Source organism: Schistocerca cancellata, chromosome 8 (assembly GCF_023864275.1).
Source record: "Schistocerca cancellata isolate TAMUIC-IGC-003103 chromosome 8, iqSchCanc2.1, whole genome shotgun sequence".
Classification (NCBI taxonomy): Eukaryota; Metazoa; Arthropoda; class Insecta; order Orthoptera; family Acrididae; genus Schistocerca; species Schistocerca cancellata.
In genome coordinates, this window is record NC_064633.1 from 359,944,036 (window position 1) to 359,966,354 (window position 22,319).

At 41.4% G+C, this 22,319-nt stretch overlaps 1 protein-coding gene across 2 annotated transcripts in view; it reads left to right on the forward strand.

Annotated features, from left to right (window-relative positions):
* LOC126095282 (cytochrome P450 4C1-like) overlaps positions 1–22,319 on the forward strand; it is a 355,750-nt gene that overhangs the window by 289,042 nt on the left and 44,389 nt on the right. The window contains exons 2-4 of one of the 2 annotated variants that reach the window (XM_049910044.1): positions 809–915; positions 15,371–15,461; positions 17,755–17,940. The exons of the other annotated variant lie outside the window; for it this stretch is intronic. Of the exons in view, the coding sequence (XP_049766001.1) occupies positions 809–915; positions 15,371–15,461; positions 17,755–17,940 (384 nt within the window). The remainder of the gene's footprint in view (positions 1–808; positions 916–15,370; positions 15,462–17,754; positions 17,941–22,319) is intronic. 2 annotated transcript variants of the gene reach the window in all.

The window sequence follows — 22,319 nt, forward strand, 5'->3', positions numbered from 1 at the left end:
CATTAAGTTGTCCATTGCATGATAATAGGGATTAAATTTACGTGATCCTATGGGGAGCAATCTGCTCATCCACAACAGATTTTTCTGACATCCACATGTGTATGTCGATGACTCTTCCGCAATGCCACACAAGAGTCGTTTTCATCATTTAATTATTAATTTCGTTCTCGCATGTTACTAACGTAGAAGAAGTTCGCTATTTCCATCGTGAACTGTATAACTCAGTTTTCATCATTGTTCTTTGCAAACCCTCGATGCCCATTTTCTCGTCTGTAAACGTTACTTCACTATACGAATCTACTATAGCATTCTACAAACTAGTATTTTCACAGAGGTTTCTGTAGTGTTATCAGGTTAGAATTTTATGTGTCAGTGGATTCGTACAACTTCTCTATATACCTGGTTGTTGATTTGTCTTTACGAAGACCTAACTATGTCGCAGATTTTTCTTGGTTGTATTTATCCACTTTTATTTTGAATGCCTCCTTCTGAGGCGGAAAAGAAATGGAAAGAAGAACTTCATGTTCCATTTCTCAATTGTCTGATTGCTCAAATTGGCCCTCCTAGCTCTTTCGAAACCGTAACATTGCAAGGTAATATCATTGCTTCGCTTCGTCGACGTATCTCCCTGTGGCAAATACAAGCATATATCTGCATATACATAAAAATGGATGTAAAGGAAAAGAAAAAGAATGATACCTAACTTCACGTCTGTAGTACAAAAATAAATTATTTCCTTTTCTGTTCATCGGCTTAGAGACGTGAGCAGTTGGATGACGTGTTAACGTGTTTGATTTTTTGTTCCCAGATCGGGTGCGCAAATTTGATGAGTTGGCCGCAAAGCTCGGACCAATCTTCCGAGCGTGGATTGGACCATACCCAGTGGTAATGATCCAAAAACCGGAACACATGGAGGTAAGTAAATTTGTTTCTTCCGTTGCACCGAAACAGAACAACTCGCTACAACGATTGTGAACAGTACCCACAATGAAATATTATACGATTAATTAAGAAATCTATCCCGTAGTTCGCTTGGCATTTAAGTTTGATTAAATCAGAAATAACGTAAATTGAAACACATTTTGATATATAAGTGAATTCCCACTTGTAGTACAGAAACTTAACTTCCATCCTCAGTGAGTGTCTTGTCGTGACATCTCCCTGTTAGTGATCATTCACTATGAGGGCGCGTCCACCGTAATCATAATACACACAGTCGTCATTCCTGTAAATTAGTGGGCAGGTTAAAGACATTGGGTACCAAAACAAACTTCTTTCTGTCTTCGTTGTCGATAGGATGTGTTGAGACATACGATTCGCATTTCGGGCAGTGTGGATTCAAATCACTGCCAAGCTATTGACAGATTTTCCGCGATTTTCGTAAGTTACTGAATGTGAATGTTTGGATCATTTCCAAACAGGCCATAATATTTCTCTTCCCCACACTTTCTCCAAGCAAACCCATTTTCTCAACAGTGATGAGAGGCTAGTCGTCTTCTGCTCTGTTTTTACTCCCATGACTCGTTTACACTCATACCGCGAGAGGAATGCACAGCACTCGTCAGTATCGTGGTCAGCGTGTGGACAGTATTTCGGCTGTTGACACCAAGTTCACGAATACTGTTCCTCACACTCATGTTGCCATGTATATCTGCCACTGATGCAGAGTCAAAATACCAATGTGAACTTCGTGTGCATAAAAATTCTTTTTATTGGAAAATTTTTTTCTGCCAGTTCAATGTGTCACAAACTTTCACTTTCAAACCGTGATTGTCATCTACTGGAAAAGACACTTAACTCTGTCAGAATAACAAAACAAATCTCAATTAAATCTAACTTGTCACAAGTTCTGTAAATCACCAGTTTATTTGAAACCGAGTGTTCTAAATTTCTAGTAATAGTAAAGGAAAAAGCGTTCGCAAGAAAATGAGCCTGGAATCGTATAGGGTGGAGATGAAATCCGACGTACCTTCCCACCTACCTACCTACCTACCTAGCTACATAACGACCTTCATATCTCTCTACATACATACATAACTGCATGGATAAAAAAGGTACCTTTCAATTACAGAATTCGTGGTTTAACAGTGTAATGAATACCTTTTGTCATACAAGAAAGCAAATTTCAGAATTACTAAAAATAGTATGATATTTATAAATTGAACATATATTCATGGCGGTGTACAAAATCCATGGGACAAACCACCTACAAATGATGGAATAGGAAGTTCCCACAGAATCAGCCTAAAATTTTATTTTTTTATGTTGTTGATCAGAGCAAACATACGGAAGAAGAAACGGAAAAATCAGGGAGCAAAAGGATGAAGATCAGTTTGACTAAACGAAATGTAAACATATCAGATAATCAATTTTGACCTAATACTTGTCAATAAAAACGCATATCCCGTATGGAATTTGTCAAACTGGAAGGCAGGTACTTGAAATGAAACTTTGAAAAATCTTATCTGAGATATAAGTAGACATACAAATATATTACAAAATCAGTAGAAGGCAAATGGAAGTATATAATGTGGCAAATGAAGAAAGACAGGCTTGTACTAAAGAACGAGAGGTGCATGTTTGTAGCCTGCAGGTCTGTATCTTACGCTGCTATAGTTGTAAAGCAAGGGAAAAAAAGGTAAATTTTGGACGAGAATAAGCTGTTGAAGGAAGTGGGCTACCTACAAAGCACTGAATTTCTATGAATAGTAAATGAAAAAAAAAACAAAGATGATTAAGCGTGGCTTCGCTTAGTGAGAAATCGAGTCCAAACCTCAGTTACCTCTTCCATTTGATTTTTTTGTGGTTTTCCTGGATGGAAATCTATGGGACAGATAATTCCAAAATAGTTCCTTTGTACAGCCCATAGCGAAAACGTTCACATACTACATCCATTCGCATGAAACACTTCCGCCATCAAAAGAGCATAATTACAGAAACTCTGATTGCACTAAAAGCAGGTAAGCAGAGTTGACAAGGCCACGAACATGGAAAATAGCTTTTCAATTTTCGTTTAGAACACGGTACCGAAAGAAATTGAACCATAATGAAAGAAAATTTGGAGAAAATGATTCTGGATGGAATCTAAATGTCGTTGACGTATCGTTCGGAATTTTACTGCTGACAAGCCTAAATTGTAATACCTTGAAGACGGTTTGCAAACACGCCAACTGGCATAAAATTTATTATATACATGGATAAAAAACCCCACGAAGTAGGAAGGGATAACGCCATGCGCATTCTGATCATAAAGACAGATAACACAATCATCCTAAGAGCCACCCCTGTATGTGTTTGCGAAGATGAAGAAGTTCCTAACCGTATATTCTTACAATTTCTTCAGAACAAGTGTCGCATCGTCCTTGCAAGTAATCTTCGGGCGCTTGAGCATCAGTTCCCAAACAGCTTCCAAACCTTGTTAACATCCAATGATAGTGCGATGTATAAAATGCTATATGAGTCCGTCAATAGAGCCAACATCTAGATATAGCCCCCTGAGCGACTAATCTAAAGCTCTTGCTAATTTGAATGCCAGGGGAAGACCAAAGCATAGCCAACTGAATATGTTCTCAAGTGCTACTCAGCAGGATGTGGAACGTTGAGCATGTAAATGTGTCACTATGTTCCTCCTTTATGCATGTGGCTGAATACTCGTGTAACAATACGCGTGGCTGCAGTACCCAAACCTGACTACTGTAGTGTCCTCATATTCCGTCTAGATGGTACTTACAGACCTGCATAAATATTCAACTCACAGCTTTTGAAACAATTTTTACAAGACATACAAAAGAACATTTTATTTTTAATTTAGATACGTAGCGATTATTATAGATTGAATTTGGAAAATGTAAACCAACGCTGATTTATCATTTCTCACTGTGTTAACGGTATAAATGTCATAGCATACTACCTCTGTGTATCCAGCGTTATATTTTCATCCTGTTTACTCGTCTCACTATACAGAGGTTGTAAAACTTATTTTATATCTTAATCTGTCCTTTGTTAAGCCTTTGTAACTTCGTACCAGCGCACGTTGTATGTTCACTATTGTCAAAAAAAACTGTAGTCTAATATTTCCAGTGTTGAGATGACTGTATGGGCACGTCCCGGAGGCCAATAAATTAAAAAAGAAAGAAAAAAGGATTGTGCAACGGGTTTCTTATTCAGAAATCGCGCTGGATGTTTTCGAACCTAGCCACTGCTTGAGTTTTGAATAGAAATCATCAGCGATGGTGATCGGAAGTGTCCGGCATAAGAAGTCACCCTCGTTCTGCCTTCCGGCTTGTCAGAGAGGGTGGAGAAGCAGACAGAGGCTCATGACACGTTCTTGGGGAGGGAAACTTCTTTAACGTCTCTCCCCATTAAACTGAAATTAAATTGTTATGACTTAATGCTATCTAGTTACATGAACGGAAACTTTTGGGAGAGAGAAGTCTCCTCTCCAATATTTTTAACACAAATATCCCTTATTCCTATGTATAAATGTAAGTCCTGTTTGCATTCTCAAGACTATAAAACAAAATGACTAGGCAGTTACAATTCGTCATCATATTTTGTCTGCCTCTCGACATCGAAGTCAGCACCTAGAATAAAATTCCTATGGCTCTGCAGAATTCCGACTCTAAAAATTCTTTAAACAGTCAGAGGCACAATCTAAATCCGTTGGGAAGCCGTCTTGGGTGCATGACGTACTCACTCTGCAGCGTGGCAATCAGTGTCCAATCTGTGTATTAGTAGTAGTAGTAGTAGAAGTAGAAGTAGCTAGCTTTATTCACCCGTAGATCTCTTTTTACAAGTATTTAGGACATGTCAAAGTATTTAAGAGTTTAGAGCAATTTCAAATAAGCTAATTCGTATAAACATATATCTACAGACATCTAGTTAGAGACAATCATTAGATTTACTCCTGGTATACAACACTTTTTTTAACAAATAAATTATTAAATAATGTAATAACACACTATTCACTCATCTCTCACTATCAGTCACTGCACACACTATATACACATTATTTCATAACACTTCACCCAATCACTCAATACACACACACACACACACACACACACACACAAACACACACACACACACACACTCGCGCGCGCGCATACACACACACACACACACACACACACACACACACACACACACACGCACTGGTGATCTCTGCACCATTTACTGTACCGCAACTTCCCATTTGCTATCCTGAAAAACTGAGTCAGCATCCCCCCATAATGACTGATATGTTGAGCTCAGAAAGAAGAAGAGGTGTTAGTATTATGTTATGCATAGCTTGGGGGTAAGTATTTTTAGAAAGGAAAAAGAAGGAAAGAAACATAAGTTGAAGGTGTTATGTGGAATGTTGGATGTTTTATAATCCTTATTATTATTATTTATTTTTATAACATTTTTTATCAAATCCCTACTCCGTTTTATCTAAGTAATCCTACAATGCATAAAAGTATTGCATAACAGGTACTTTTTAGCTGCCTTTTTAAATAAGTGTATTTTTGCAATTTCTTTAATATCTTTTGGTAATTTATTGTACAGTTTTATTCATTGGTAGAAAATGCTGTTTTGAGTTTAATGTTTATTTTTTCTTGATAAATGCAAATTGAGTCTATCTCTTGTTGCGTGGTCATGGACAGAGCTGTTTGTGCAGTAATTACCAATGTTATTTTTGATGTGTACGACTGACTGGTAAATGTATTCACATGGAGCAGTTAAAATCCCCACTGTTTTGCACAGACTTCGGTAAAAGTCCAGAAATTAATCTCTCAAAATAGAATACAAATGACCGTGGTGCAGGCTTTACTGATTGCCAGGATACGAAGTTTCCTGCTATTTACAACATACCATATAATGTTCAGAGCCACAGACAAGGAAGAAGTCAAAATAACCAAAGAATTCAACGTACCTTTTCCATTCATGAAATTATATTTTTCCGTGAATGATCTTCATAGCTACATTTTAGGATACATAATCCTATTGTATGAGATGAAATGTTATTATAATTAAACAAATTAATTCCGTTTTCAAAACTGCAGCTTTCAACAATGCTGCTAATAATAGTTCAGCTGCGATCATACCCTCCGATTCCTCTCCGCAATTGCTAAATCAGAAGTAAGTAAGTCCATGGTACACGTAATATTCCACGTTATATCCACAGAGTTTTTATATCACGAGGCAGAGGTAATCTCTCTCTCTCTCTCTCTCTCTCTCTCTCTCTCTCTCTCTCTCTCAGTCACAGTGAATCTTTGATCCATATAGATTACTTACGCAGTTATGCACGAATATTTGCGCTATAAGAGAATAAGTGTCAAGTAACGGCTGGTACTACCATTATTGTTAAAGCCACGAGAATCAGCAGTGACCCAAGACATGAGCATGCGAAAGGCAATGGAAACCACTGCATTAAAGTCACCACAGCTGTACGCATAGGGCATGTTGTCCGTCCTTAAGTAAATGTGTCATAATGACCATTCCAATGACTAAAGATTCCGGATTAGTCTCCCATTCGGATCTCCGGAAGGGGACAGCCAAGGAGGAGGTGACTATGAAAAAAGATGGCATAACCAACGACGGCATAACGTTCTACTTGACGGAGTCTGAATCGTCGGACGTTTGAACTTAGTAGGAAAGCAAGAAAATCTGAAAAGGGAAACACAAATGAAACGAAGATAAGGACTTTTGGCCAGATGAATATGGGGTAACATCAACAGCAGCAGAAAATGGTATAACGGGAGTAGGATTCGTTATGAATAGGAAGGTAGGGCAGAGAGTGCGTTACTGTGACTAGTTCAATGATAGGATTGTTATTATCAGAATCGACTGCAAACCAACACCGACGACGATAGTTCAGGTATACCTGCCGACGTCGCAAGCTGAAGATGAAGAGACAGAGAAAGTATATGAGGATACTGAAAAGGTAATATAGTATGTAAAGGCAGATGAAAATCTAATAGTCATGGGGGATTGGAATGCAGTTATAGGGGAAGGAAGAGTTCTAGTATACATGCCAACATCGCAAGCGTCAGATGAATAGAAAACGCATTAGAGGATACTGAACGGGTAATTCAATATCTAAAGCAAGATAAAAGTCTAATGAGGGATTGGAACGCCGTTGTAGGGGAAGGAATAGAAGAAAGAGTTACAGAAGAATACGGGCTTGACAGTAGGAATGGGAGAGGAGAAAGACTAATTAAGATCCACAATAAATTTCAGATGGTAATAGTAAATACTCTGTTCAAGAATTACAAGAGGAGGAGTTATGCTTGCTAAATACCAGGACACACACTAAGCTTCCAGTTGGTTTGCACTGTGGTCAGAGAGAGATTCCGAAATCAAATATTGAACTGCTAGGCGTAAACCAGGATCTCAATTTAGTAATGATGCATAGTATACTGAAGAATCAGTCGAATGAGTCAATGTCGATGGAACAGAGATGCTGAAATACTGAGGAATGACGGGACGCCTTTGAAGTTCATATGGATACTGTGGTAAGGAACTCCAGAGTGCACTCTGAAAAGGAATGGACATCTTTAAAACGCCGAAACACAGATGCTGGACGAACGGAAGTAGGTGTAAGGAAGGTAAGCCTTGGTTAACAGATGAGTTACTAGAAGAAGGATGTAGAAAAATGTTCCGGGAAAGACAGGAACACATCAATATAAATCCCTAAGGAACGAAATGAATAAGAAAAGCATGAAGTTAATGCGAAATGGCTGCAGGAAAGTTGAGAAGAAATCGAAAGAGAAATCATCGTCGGGACTGAGTCAGTCAAAACAGGCTTCGATGAAATTAAAAGCAAAGGTGGCATCATTGAAAGTACAATGGGAATTACAGAGTTAAATGCAGAGGAGAGAGCGGATAGGTGTAAAGAGTACATCGGAGGCTTCTATGAGGGGGAGGACTTGTCTGATGTGACAGATGAAGAAACAGGAGTCGATGGAGAAGAGATAGGGGGGCCAGTATTATAATCTGAATTCAGAAGAGTTTTGGACGGCTTAAGTTCAATTAAGGCAGAAGGGACAGATAACATTCCACCGGAATTACTAAAATCATCGGGGGAAGTGACAACCAAACGTCTATTCAAGATGTAGTTAGAAGATATGGGACTGGTGACATAGCATCAGACTTTCGGAAGAAAATCATCAACACAATTCGGAAGAAAAGAAGTACAGGTAACGCGAGAACTATCGCACAGTCAGCTTCACAGCCCATGCATCCAAGTTCTTGACAAGAATAATGTACAGAATAATGGAAAAGAAAACTGAGTATCTGTTATGTGATCAGTTTGGCTTTAGGTTTTAGGAAATATAAAAGCACCAGAGAGGCAGTTCTGAAGTTACGCTTGATAATGGAAGAACGAAGAACAATCAAGACACGCTCATAGCATTCATCGACCTAGAAAGTACATTCGACAATGTAAAATGGGGAAAGGTGTTCTAAATAATGAGAAAAATAGGTGTAAACTATAGGGAAGGCCGGGTAATATTCGGTATGTGCAAGAACCAATAGGAAACAATAGGCCTGCAAAATGAAGAACGAAATGCGCGGATTACAAAGGTGTTCGACAGGGATGCAATCTTTCGCTCCTACTGTTCAAACCATACATCAAAGAAGAAATCGCAGAAATAAAATAGAGGTCAAAGAGTGGGATTAAAATTCAGGTTGAAAAGATAGCAATAATAAGCTTTGTTGATGACATTGCTGTCCTCAGTGAATGTGTTGAAGGGTTACAGGTTTTGTTGGATGGAATGAACAGTCTAATGAGAAATGGATTGAGAGTGAACCGTAAAAAAAACAACAAATGTAATGTGATGTAGCAGAAATGGGAGTACAGATAAACTTAACAACAGAATTGATAATCACGAAGCAGACGAGGTTAGAGGATTTTCCTACCCTGGAAGTAAAATTACCCTTGACGGTCGAAGTAAGTAAGAGATAAGAAGCAGATTAGAGAACTTTCCTGGCCAACGGGAGTCTACTGGTGTCAAACATGGGTCATAATTTGAGGGAGGAATTTCTGAGAATGTACATTTGGAGCATCGCACTGTATGGTTGTGAAACATGGACTGAGAAAACCGGAACAGAGGCATTGGAGCTGTGGTGATACAACCGATTGTTGAAAATTACGTGGGCTTATAAGGTAAGGAATGAGGAGATTCTCCGCAGAATCGGCGAAGGGAGTAACGTATGGAAAACACTGGCAAGAAGAAGGTTTAGGATTATAGGACAGTTTTAAGGGATACGGGAATAACCACCATAGTACCAGAAGAAAATATCGAGGGTAAAAACTGTAAGAGAAGACAGAAACTGGAATACTTCCAACAAATAATTTAGGATATAGAGTCCAAATGCTACACTGAGATGAACAAGTTAGCCACGGGGGAGGAACTGGTGGCGAGCTGAATCAAACCAGTCAGAAGACTGACGACTAAAAAAAAAAAGTTTACCAAAATGTGCCAGGTTCACACCCTAGCGAAACTGGTTAATTCTTCTGTGATACTGCTGCTAGCGTTGGTCGGAACCACACAATGGTCATGTGAGTACGGAATGGATGGGTTCATGAGGGCCATACTCAAAGCCACGCCGAACCGTAACAGACCCACGACATTAGCCTTCGAGAAGGCAGACAAACTGTACTCCCAGCTGTTAAGGATCAAACAGCCACGTCACGTACTTTAGGTCAGGAATAGGGCCTGTCTGCAGCAAGACAAGTATCTACAAGGACAGTGTGACGATGTCTGGAACACCACGGACTGTCCGGCCGTTGTTTGGGCCTCCGTTGACGGTGCTGAAGAGAAAGGTGCGCTGACAACGGTGCGTTCAATGGCTAGAACGTACCCAGGAGTGGTGCCACTTCGCCGCTTTAGACGAGTCCTGGCTTTTCATACAGCACAATGAACAGTGTACCCGTGTTTGGGGAGTACACTGAAAAAACGAAAGTCATGAGATAGCAATGTGCACATATACAGATCCCGATAGTGTCACGTAAGCAAGGTATGGAAGGGCGGTGAGTTGGCGGAGCTGACATTTGTACTCAAGTGATTCAAATGAAACGGGTTCCGACGTTATTATGGCCAAACGACGGAAATTAACAAAGCGAAGTGGTAGTTGGGGCCAGATGCATGGGAAATTCCATACCGGAAATCGTTAGGGAATTCAGTATTCCGAGATCCACCGTATCGAAAATATCAGATTTCTAGCATTACCTCTCACCACGGGCAAGGCTGTGGTCCATGTCCTTCACTTAATGACTGAGAGCAGCGGCGTTCGCGTAGAATTGTCAATGCTAATAGACAAGCATCACGGCTTTAAATAACCGCAGAAATCAATGTGGCACGAACGACGAAGACACCTGTTATAACAGTGCGGCGAAATCTGGCGTTAATGGGCTATGGAAGTAGAAGACCGACGCGAGTGCCTTTGCTAACAGCACGACACCGCCTGCGTGCCGCGCCTGGCTCGTGACATTGGTTGGACGCTACACGACTGTAAAACCGGTCTGCTCAAATGAGTCCCGATTTCAGGTGGTAAGAGAGTGGCGCAGACCCCGCGAATCCAAGGACCCAAGATGTCAACAAGCACTGTGCAAGCTGGTGGTGGCTCCGTAATTGAGAGGGCTGTCTTTACATGGAATTGACTGGAATTTATCTTTCTCTGCTTCGAGACCATTTGCAGCCATTCATGGACTTCATGTTCCTGTTACTACTTCTGCACCGCTTGTTAGCAGCAGACACAGTGGCTGCGCCAAAGACTGAGACGGGGTGGAGTTTTACAATTATTTATTGAACTTTCTTTACAATTTCTCCCTCGTCGTCGCTGCCCAGCCCGGCGGATCCCTCCGCCTGGCTCCTGCTGTGTAGATTCTCCGACAATGCGCGCAACGCGCTCCGCTGATCGCACTCGGGAGCCTCAGGCCACCAGTGCTCCGCTGAAGCCAGGATGCCCTGTGGTTGAGATGAACTCGTCGCCGCTCGCGCCCCAGTACGGACACGTCCACGGAGCCGCGTCGCCGTGAGGTCAGCTGCCGACGCCTGCTGCACCGGCGGCTGGGAAGCTGTCAGTCGCGATGTCTGCGAGGTCCCGTCACGGACGGACCACGCGCCGTGGGGCCGGGTTGCCGTGAAGTCCGGGCGTCAGTCCCTGGCGGCGCCTGTGACCAAGACCGCGCTGCGGCCTGTCCTGCTGGAAGTTCTCGCTATAGTTAGTCAGCCATGGTGCCGACCGCACTCGGGCCGACCTCCAGAGCTGAAGTTGACGTCTGGCGGCGAACGGATGACTCCTGCGAGCTGGAACAGACTTCCAGACCTACGAAGATTGAACATTCGGACACGGACCACATCTGTCCTCAGATCTGAACTGTTTCCTAATGGCTTCTGTCTGTTGCTGTCTTCGCTCCACTATTTATATCCGGCAGGAGGACGTTTTTTACCCTCGGTGGTAGCTTTTTGTTATTACTCCCGCAGTATATTGCAGCGTAACTTAGCGTGCTGGCCTCACTCCCCTTACTCAGCACTCTCCAGGCTTCGCTCGGCGCTCGGTCTGTGTGCGTCCTTGCGTCAGTCTGTTGGTAGACTGCTGCTGTCAGCAAGGCTATCTGTGCGTGCTTATTTCGCAACGCCTCGGTCGTCGGCGTGCCTCTGTTTTGCCATTCTCGACTGCGTGAAGCAACGCTTACTACATGTGGCAGCAACATACCCAAACAATGTTGGAATTTTTATGTATGACAGTGTGTATGTCAGAATACTCTCAACAATCCGAATGAATGATTTGAATCCCCAGGTCACCTGACTTTAATCGCATTGAACATTTATCGGACGTAACCGAGAGACCAGTTGGTGCAAAAACTCCTGCACAGGAAACACTCTCCCAGTTACATACTGCTACAGAGGCAGCATAGCTCATGTTTCCGCAGGGAACTTCCAACGAGTTGTTGAGTCTGTGCCACGTCGAGTCGGTGCACTACGCCGGACAAAAGGAGGTCTGACGCGATATTATGAGGTACCCCATGACTTTTGAGAGGTCGGTTTACATTCGCCTTCGTTGTCGTCACCCTTTGCACTTGTCGTTAGGGACAGCTCAGCCCAAAGAAGAACAAACAATAGCTGAAATCGCAATGTTTCAACGTGACGTCCCTTCGTTCGGCTGAAGCAAAGAGCAGCCAAATATTTGGGACAGGCGAGAATATAAGTGTAATTTAATCCTAGATTACTAAACTCTCGTATAATTTTCAGTTGCAGGTGTAAAACTGGACATTTTTTACTTATTTTAAAAATGACACACCATTAGAGACCGTATTATTATAGTTTACTAGTGCATAAACTATAAATTACGACTTCCTTTCAATAACATACAGAGCAGTAAATTTTGCAGTGGTTCAGTAACATGTCATAACCTAAATCCGAATATCTGTTGTGACATTTCCATGTTGAATAAATTGTGTGAACGCCGTAATTTGTAACTAATTTTCGTTTTCTTTCATATAGTTCAATAATTGTGACCCTGTATGAAGGTCGTTCACACGACCAATGGCTTTCTGCACAAAAAGAGACACCTAACAATCTATCATCACAAGCCAGGATTTAGTTGAGAATGAAAGAGCAAGAAATTACAACTATCGAAAGACGGGATTCATTGTTATGTAGGCAAAGAAGCATTTTGCGTTAAATTTGCAGCCGTAGAGCACTTGGAAAAGAAGAGTGCTGAGATTTTGTAAATTACAAAGTACGTTGCTAAGTCAAAGGGCGTGCCAGAAACGATTTTTGGTTTAAAACTCGCTTCTGTTGAAGTTGCAAAGGAAAAAGGAGTGGAGGATAGAAAATGAAAACAGCCGGAATGGAATGCTGACCTTGCATTTTAAGTTGATTGACTGCACAAAGCCCACAGTAAGACACTGTGAGGTGAGAAACAACTTCTTTCTGATTTGATGGGGACGCATTTAGAAAGAAAATCATTTTGTGGAAGGATACATTCTGAAAAACACAGTCCACTTTCCTAAGCTCACCGGCATTAAAAAAACGCGAGATTTGAGAAACTTATTGTGGCCTTGAAAAATAAGAAGGGTAGTCTCCTAAACGTTTTGAGGACACTCCCAGTCTTAAATTTCTTTCCGGGTTGTTTTCGAAACCGTTAGCAGTTTCAGTTGATGCACTTCTGTGCATATACAGATGTAACTGATGGATCTGCAAGTCAATTCCCGTTTTAAAGACAAATCCCTTTAAAGATAAAACTGTCCAGAACGTCTACATAGCTTTCCACAGGAGGAGTCCCCGCGTCTCCATAATGGGGTTGCAAAAGTGCTACAATATTTCAATCAACGTATGTGTGTAAAGACGTTTTTCTGATTACGAAACTAAATAAGTCCCAATCACGTGGCAACCTGAGTGCGATAATCTGTGACATCGTATTCATCTGTCCGTATGCCGGCAGCTTGTTCCAAATAAAAGTTATATTGTGCCTTCAGCACGCCAAAAGTAATTAAATAATGCTGAAAATATGTTTCGTTTGTGGTCTATGTTGTTGGGAAATGTGAAATATAAAACCAAGTTGTATGCAGTGTGACTGCAGTGTGACTGAAGAGTCGAAGCCTAGTCATGAAACAGATCGGACGTGTGCAGTAGTAGTTCCGATGGAAATGTAAGTTGCCGGATCTAGCAGTGTTTCATACATCGAAAGTGTTGGAAAATGACGGCATAATTATTCCGATGTGTGTGTGTGTGTGTAGAGATATCGGAATTTTTCAGTGAATTTTGTGACGAGAAAAGACATATATTCCGCGTGGCGTATTGAGCAGGTCGGTGGCTAAAAACTGTGACTGTATTTGGTATCGACACACTTAATACTTGGCGAGCATTATCAATCAAAAACAATCAGTATTTTTGTAGCTATTACGTTTTCGGGAAATGCAACACGTTAAACTTGCTAACGTAAGTGAAAGGGATTATGAGTGACTGTGTTAAGACTAGCATGGGCTTGTCAGTGATACTTGTTCACCTAAGTATCAGAATATATTAATTGAGGACAACATTTCCAATCTTTCATTTCATGTTTCTCCCAAAACGTAGATTAGTGACTTTAATTGCAGCCTGGTTCACGTCAAAGTACAGCAGGTTTCACTCGGCTTTCCTACTGATGATCTGCTGAGACAATGTTCACAGGTAGGTGCAGGTCCGTCTTAAAGGGACGGAAAGAACCGCGCCGCCGCACGTTTAAATGCGGCACATTCACAGTTTCGCCCTCTTCCACCTACTCGCTCTCAGACTGCATGCCATGGTGATGGGGGATGTGTGCCAGCCGCGCTGAGTACTATTGTAGTCATGCTAGGGCGCAGCTCGAGAGTCGAATTCCTGGCCACCCCTGTCATAAACTGTCCTTGAAGTCGTGCTTCACAGCTTTCATAAAAGACATGTTTTTGTACAAACTACACAAGCTGCAGACAATTTTTATTTTTGTTTCAACCATTTTCAACCAGGTAGGTAATGATCTAGCTAAACTTTCATAATACATGATGTTTAACTTGCATGTCTACAATTTTAAAATATAATAGACAGTGACAAATATGGATTACATTTTAAAGTTGTAGACATGCAATGTTCCCTTTGAAATATTTTAAAAGTTTAGTCAGATCATGGAACTGGCTGAAATACAATTACAACAAAAATTGTTGTCAGATTCTGTGGCTTGCTACATCAAAATATATTTTAATCCTGTATTCTTTCTACTATCATGTGCACACACATTAATCAAAATTTCTTTGTTTGATATACTTTCTAGTGTTGCACTTTTAATGGCCGACAATGTGATAACAAGCTCATTTTCTGACTGGCTTTTGCTATGATAGCTGTCGTGCAATCGACTAGGTGACGATCACTTTGTTATTTGAATCGAAATTAATAACGCGGTAATCTGTCTTTGTGGCGAAGATATCTTCACCTTTTAAGCGACTATCGTTATAGCTAGTTGGTATATGATGTACCAGTCAGTAACAGTGTTTGTCTTTACTCATGTTGGTTGTCGCTATGAAGGACACGTGATCTGTGATTGAGCCTGCATACAACATTATTTTACACCTTATATGACCTTTTCTTCTGAGCAACATATACAGTTTGTATAGATAAATGAAAAAGATCTCTAATGAATCGCCGAACTCTGTGGCCGAGCGGTTCTAGGCACTTCAATCCGCAACCACGGTGCTGCTCCGTTGCAGGTTTGAATCCTGGCTCGGGCATGGATGTGTGTGATGTCCTTAGGTTAGTTAGGTTTAAGTAGTTCTAAGTGCAGGGGACTGATGACCTCAGATGTTAAGTCCCATAGTGCTTAGAGTCATTTGAACCATTTTTTCTAATGAATCTTTCACGTTTTTCAGAAAGTATTGTCCAGCAGCGAATTAATAGACAAGGCCGCAGTCTACTCCTTCCTGTACCCTTGGCTGGGGGAAGGTCTCCTCACTAGCACAGGTGGGTACCTCATGTATTCCTGGTATTACTCACTAAAGGTAAGGCAAGAAGTGATATAAACAGGAGCTATCACATTTACAACTTACAGATAAAATTTGGCAGCGAAAGGTATTCAGTGATATTGTAATGAAGTACTGTTCTATCGGCTGACATGCTATAGTCGGCATGTTTTCTCGGAGTGTGTCTGTATCAGTACTAATAATAAAACTGTAAAACTGCCACGTCTTTTTGATTGAACACGTTAATCTCCAAAACTACTAAAACAGTATTCCAGGGGTTTGCACAGATAACTTCAGCATAGATTGACGCAACATATAAGCTTCATTTAATCGAGATAGCATCACAAAAAAGAAGTCGCAATTTAAAATTTTACGACTCTGCTCAGCTTAGTAGTTCGACTGTTTACCTTAGCGACACCATCCTCACGGCTTAATACGCCGAAGGACCAATAGGAGGCGCTATCAGGTTCGTAGTACACCACAGAAACAGTATATAGTGCTGTTGAGATTTTTACCTCAGTGGCCGAAGTATTTTCGAGATTTTGAGTAACTGACAGACTTAAGCGCCGCAATCTCATCTTTACAAACTGGCAATGAATTTATCTGGTAGAATATAATGATTTACTGGCTTAGCTTTGTGTATTAAAGACTTAAAGAAATTTCTTTACTTCTTTCGTTAAGATTTTTTTATATATGTTTCAATCGTTGGCTAGGGAAAAACGAATTCATTCACAAAGTGATCGTATAGGGTTTCGCTTTTACTGATCGAAGTACAGAACTCTAAAACGCGACTGTATGCAAAGGCCCTTCTTTAATTTCCATTGTTAAGCACTGGCGTATATATAGTAACTAATAATTTTTCAAGTGTAGCATACGGAGAATTAACACTGTTGGATGTATCTTACCACTTACCATTTTTAAAATTTTAATCACTTCTTATCGTATGTTCCTCATTATCACTAATTATGAACAAGAATTGTTAAATTTGAGGTTAAATCGTACAGCAGGTAAGTTCGAGAAGACCAAATTCTAGGATGATAGATTTGGGTCCTTATCCAGGGCAGACACCTGTTGTTAAATGTATTCAAATTAGTTGACAATGATGTATCCGCTGGTTATAAATGATACTACCCATCAACACAGAGCGTGTTGCAGCATATAAAACTATCGCATGCAATTTACATATCTGCAAAAAGCAGTCACTAAAAGTAGCACAGGGACCTTTACGAAATTAAAATTTAACATATGACATACTATACTCTAATTTTAAAAAATCTTAAATATGATGTCTCCAGTGCAATTAATGTCAGCGTAAACAAAATAAAATCATATTAAAATGAACTTCCAGATTTATGTTTACTTACTAACGAAATAATAAAAAATTGCTACTTGTTTGAATGTGGCATTCATATTTCACTGAATTTGGCTTTACTTGTTTTACCCTGTAAAAACCAGGCTGAAAAACTGATTTAATTATGCAAACGATCAAAATATATAGAATCCATTTTTAACTGCGCAAAATCTCATTCAGTACTCTGATTCTTGTGATGCTTTTTATCGGAGATAGTTTGTTATCACGCAGTAGCAAACATGTAATGTTATTTAACTGCGGAATTCGCTAGAAATGAGAATACAAGCACTATGAATCTCTAATTTCATTATAATTTCTCTCGCATGGACTGTTGCACTTCTGTATATCGCCTAACTTTAAAATCTTGTAAGTGGCAAGGTGGGATTAGTTAGTGTATTTAGCTTCAACTTTCTGGGACATAGTTCTAGATAACTTTTTTTTAATTAAAAGAGGTTATAATTTTCAGTATGGCTGTGGTGAAACAGCGAACACTAGTTAAAAGCTCTAATAGATTCATTCTGTTATGGCAGAAACGTTCCAAGGATCCTGTCGAGTTGATTAGAGATTAGAAATGATCTCACACCTGTGGCTACTGATTGTTACCACAGTTTTGGAAAAGTAGTTGGATGAAATATTAAAAAGAAATACTGAAAACTGTTAATATTTCTATTATTTCTCTGTAACTTGGGGAAAGCATTGTGCATTTGTGGTAACCTTCGCGACCAGATTATAGTCCTTACGTTCTCGAATATTTCATCGAAGATTCTGCTTAGTATCTTAATCTGGCTGCTGCTGGAATGCAGAGTTTTTGTCTCCTTGAAATATCAGAAAGCTTGCACATTGTTATCCGTCGATGGCAAAGACGTGAATGTATTTTTCAGTTTTTGTATCCCGAATATCAGTCGCTGTCGACCGTTGCTAATATCAGCTTTTATATTTACAGGTTCCAAATGGCATATGCATCGCAAAATGATTACACCTGCTTTCCACTTCCGCATTTTAGACAACTTCGTCGATATATTTGCAGAAAATGGGAAGGTTCTAGTAGAGAAACTTAAACCTAAAGCTGATGGGAAAACGTTTGATATCTACCCATTTATTACAAGCTGTGCGCTGGACATCATATGTGGTAAGCCAGCATAATATCAGTAAGGTAACTGAAACAAACTATGCGTGAAAGAGAAAAGAGAGTAGAATTTAAGTTTTATTCCAATTCTCCGACGCTTGTCAAATACGATCACTGCCGAGAAACCTACACTGAGACCAAATTATGCCTTATTCCTAAAATACAAACAATCATTAGCTGTATAAGGGAATGATTACAATGAAAGTTTTTGCCGGACCAGGAATCGAACTCGGATTTCCCGCTTTACATGAGCGACGGCCTTAATCGCTTTGGCTATCCGTGCATGACTCACGACCAAACATCTATGCGTATCCGAAGGAACATTCCACGATCTTTTTAACAACACAGCCAGCCACTGCAGTATCGTAGTAATGCATCTACTGTCTCATCTCACCGATCTGATTCCAATAGCAGATCTCTCCCTAGAGTGTAGTGCTAATTAAGTTATGCATTGGATTTTAGATAATGCAGTCTAGTGTAAGGGACCCTAAGCACTGTATTCCGAGTGTGACCTCTTTGAAACCTATCTAATTCTTTACTATGATATGGGATTTACTAGCTATGAAAGTTATAATATCCATACTTTATTTCATAAACAACAGTGGAGTCAGCAAGGACTGAACATTTATAAATCACAGTCTCAGCTCAGTTCATGGATTGTTGTTCACATTGACAATCGTCATTATTGGATGGCAAGGTTCAGGAACAAGGAAAGACATCAGTCAGGCTATGACGCGATCCTATCAAACTTATCCTATCATACTTACAGACACAATAAGTCGTATGGTAGTTAAGCACTGACTGCACAGGGAGGAACTGACAGAAAATGAAGATAACTCGTCTACTGAGGCGTATCAACCATTCGCAAGACCCCGCTTCCATCCGATCGAACGAATCGTTGTGCTTATCTGTCCTAGCATGCTGTTGCACTAATGTATTTTCACCGTGAGCTGCAGCATCTGGTGCCGAACCATAGTACTTGAGATGACCCTCCATCATTACTGGTCGGGTGTGCCCCAGCTGACGTCCTCTGATACCATTGGGATGTTGCGCAGCTACTCTCTTCCGTGTACCTCTTTCGAATGTTAAAAGTAGGCTCTTTTCCGCCCCCCCCCCCCCTGCTTCGAATCTTAATAGTCAGCCCTTCTCCGAATGTTATTGCCCTCTCTTTCTACTCTGTCAATAACCTCTAAAAAGCGGAATTTTCTTCCCCAGCCTACAGCTTTTCGCATATCCTAAAATTTGCTATCCAATCTCACACTTTGCCACCAACGTTGGCCAGTCATATAAACTCATAAAGTCTCTCTCACTCCTTCCATTAGCTCCTTAAAAACATCGCTCCAAAATCATTTCTTTACGTCCCATCTCTATTCAAAAGGTGGAATATGGGACGGATATCACAGCCTGTCCACCAATGATAGGGCACGTTCTTCTCACCAGCGCGTTCTCACCACCATAGGAAAAAATGTTAAAAATATGTTCTGCTCCTTTAGCATTGTTTGAAATAGTTACTTATACATCTCTAATGACAAAGATTGAGTTTTTTCTTTTGGATTGTGGTTCTTTTTTGGTTGGTTTTCTACCGGAGCCTATACTCCTTCATGATGGGAATGAAATTTCTCCTAATTTCCTCATGGTGCCAGTTAGTTTATCTCGTTCACCTGGCTTGCTCTATGCTGCCCACAGGCTGGGTTGGTGGAAATACTGGAGGTTCGCATGCTTACCGCCATAGCTCAGTCCGACCACATTGTCCTATGCCACGAGGGGCCAGGGTCCAGTGCCTGGCTCCCGCCGGCACAAAGGCTCGTCCTGCTACTTTGTTCCTCCAGTGAGTCCACGACCCATCTCTGGAAAGACACCCTTACATGTGTCCTAAGCGAGCGACCTCCGAACGTCCCAGAATCCCCTTTTACACCACCCGTTACAGAACCGCAATAAAGAAGAAACAAGCGTAGATAGTTAATACTACCTCTGAAATATCTGCCACAACTGATCTTATGATTCTAAGTGCAACTGTTACATACTGTCTATCACTATGCCTTCGTCAGATATCTCTACTCAAGGCTGACATGTGGCTAGCCGGGAATGGCTGCCCTCTTTCATGTGACATTAATGTGAGCAGCATCAGTAACATTACCAGACAGTCGTCGCGTGTCATTATAATATGGTCATGATGTATCAGTGCCATATCCAAGGACGGTGACGACGTCCCCAGTGCAGTATTAAACGGCACTCGAAGTTCTCAAAATTTCTCTCAAACAGAAGGTACTTCATATTTCCTAGGTTCATACCGTCTTACTATATTGTCCAATGTTCATCAACTCATCCTGGAAAACAGATTGTGTGAAAGTTCTGTCAGTTATGAAGCCTCTAAAGAATTAAGTAGTAGCAGTGATATGTTACCACAAATAATGCTGAACCTTGAACTATACTTGGGAGGCAGTGGGGTCTTAACTCCGCATGATGACTATCATCTCGATTTTCGACGCCTTACTTAAATGATTTCAATTGAATACTAGATTGTTTACATAGGAGTAAAATGTCCTTTGTAACTTTGTATTCTATCCTCCTCTACGTGGGTTAGTGCAGAAACACTATCAGTTGATGACAAGTGAACCCTACTCTCTTCTTTCTAAAAACAGTCACTTATTTGATCATCTGGCATTCTTTCACAACAGTTGTTATTTTTTTCCAGTTTCAACATATAGATCGAGAAAGAAGAAGTTACACAGATAAGACATCATCAACTGTATACTTGGCAGTCTCCTATCCTTGCCATTAAATACAATTATCCCCACCTATTAGAAAAAATTTTAGATTTTGATCTGTCAAAAAAAATAAAATGCTTTTAATAATGAACTAGGGCTCCACTTCAGCTTCATGTAGTGCAGTGGACGTTATAATTGATTTAGATGGTGAGAAATTTGTAACTTAAACAGAAAACAGGCAAAGATTATTTTCACCTACATAATTAGCTACTTATTCCATATACGAGTGTACCACAGTTTAAAAATAATTGATATTGATGTGAGCAATGAATGAGCGAAAAACTTTGTTAGCTTTATGCACAATAAGTCAGAAGGTGTTTTATGGCCAACTATTTTACAGAGAAGTCTCATCAAACCTTTGATTGTACATAGAACAAGTTAGCAATTACAGTGAATATATATATATACACTCCTGGAAATGGAAAAAATAACACATTGACACCGGTGTGTCAGACCCACCATACTTGCTCCGGACACTGCGAGAGGGCTGTACAAGCAATGATCACACGCACGGCACAGCGGACACACCAGGAACCGCGGTGTTGGCCGTCGAATGGCGCTAGCTGCGCAGCATTTGTGCACCGCCGCCGTCAGTGTCAGCCAGTTTGCCGTGGCATACGGAGCTCCATCGCAGTCTTTAACACTGCTAGCATGCCGCGACAGCGTGGACGTGAACCGTATGTGCAGTTGACGGACTTTGAGCGAGGGCGTATAGTGGGCATGCGGGAGGCCGGGTGGACGTACCGCCGAATTGCTCAACACGTGGGGCGTGAGGTCTACACAGTACATCGATGTTGTCGCCAGTGGTCGGCGGAAGGTGCACGTGCCCGTCGACCTGGGACCGGACCGCAGCGACGCACGGATGCACGCCAAGACCGTAGGATCCTACGCGGTGCTGTAGGGGACCGCACCGCCACTTCCCAGCAAATTAGGGACACTGTTGCTCCTGGGGTATCGGCGAGGACCATTCGCAACCGTCTCCATGAAGCTGGGCTACGGTCCCGCACACCGTTAGGCCGTCTTCCGCTCACGCCCCAACATCGCGCAGCCCGCCTCCAGTGGTGTCGCGACAGGCGTGAATGGAGGGACGAATGGAGACGTGTCGTCTTCAGCGATGAGAGTCGCTTCTGCCTTGGTGCCAATGATGGTCGTATGCGTGTCTGGCGTCGTGCAGGTGAGCGCCACAATCAGGACTGCATACGACCGAGGCACACAGGGCCAAGACCCAGCATCATGGTGTGGGGAGCGATCTCCTACACTGGCCGTACACCACTGGTGATCGTCGAGGGGACACTGAATAGTGCACGGTACATCCAAACCGTCATCGAATCCATCGTTCTACCATTCCTAGACCGGTAAGGGAACTTGCTGTTCCAACAGGACAATGCACGTCCGCATGTATCCCCTGCCACCCAACGTGCTCTAGAAGGTGTAAGTCAACTACCCTGGCCAGCAAGGTCTCCGGATCTGTCCCCCATTGAGCATGTTTGGGACTGGATGAAGCGTCGTCTCACGCGGTCTGCACGTCCAGCACGAACGCTGGTCCAACTGAGGCGCCAGGTGGAAATGGCATGGCAAGCCGTTCCACAGGACTACATCCAGCATCTCTACGAT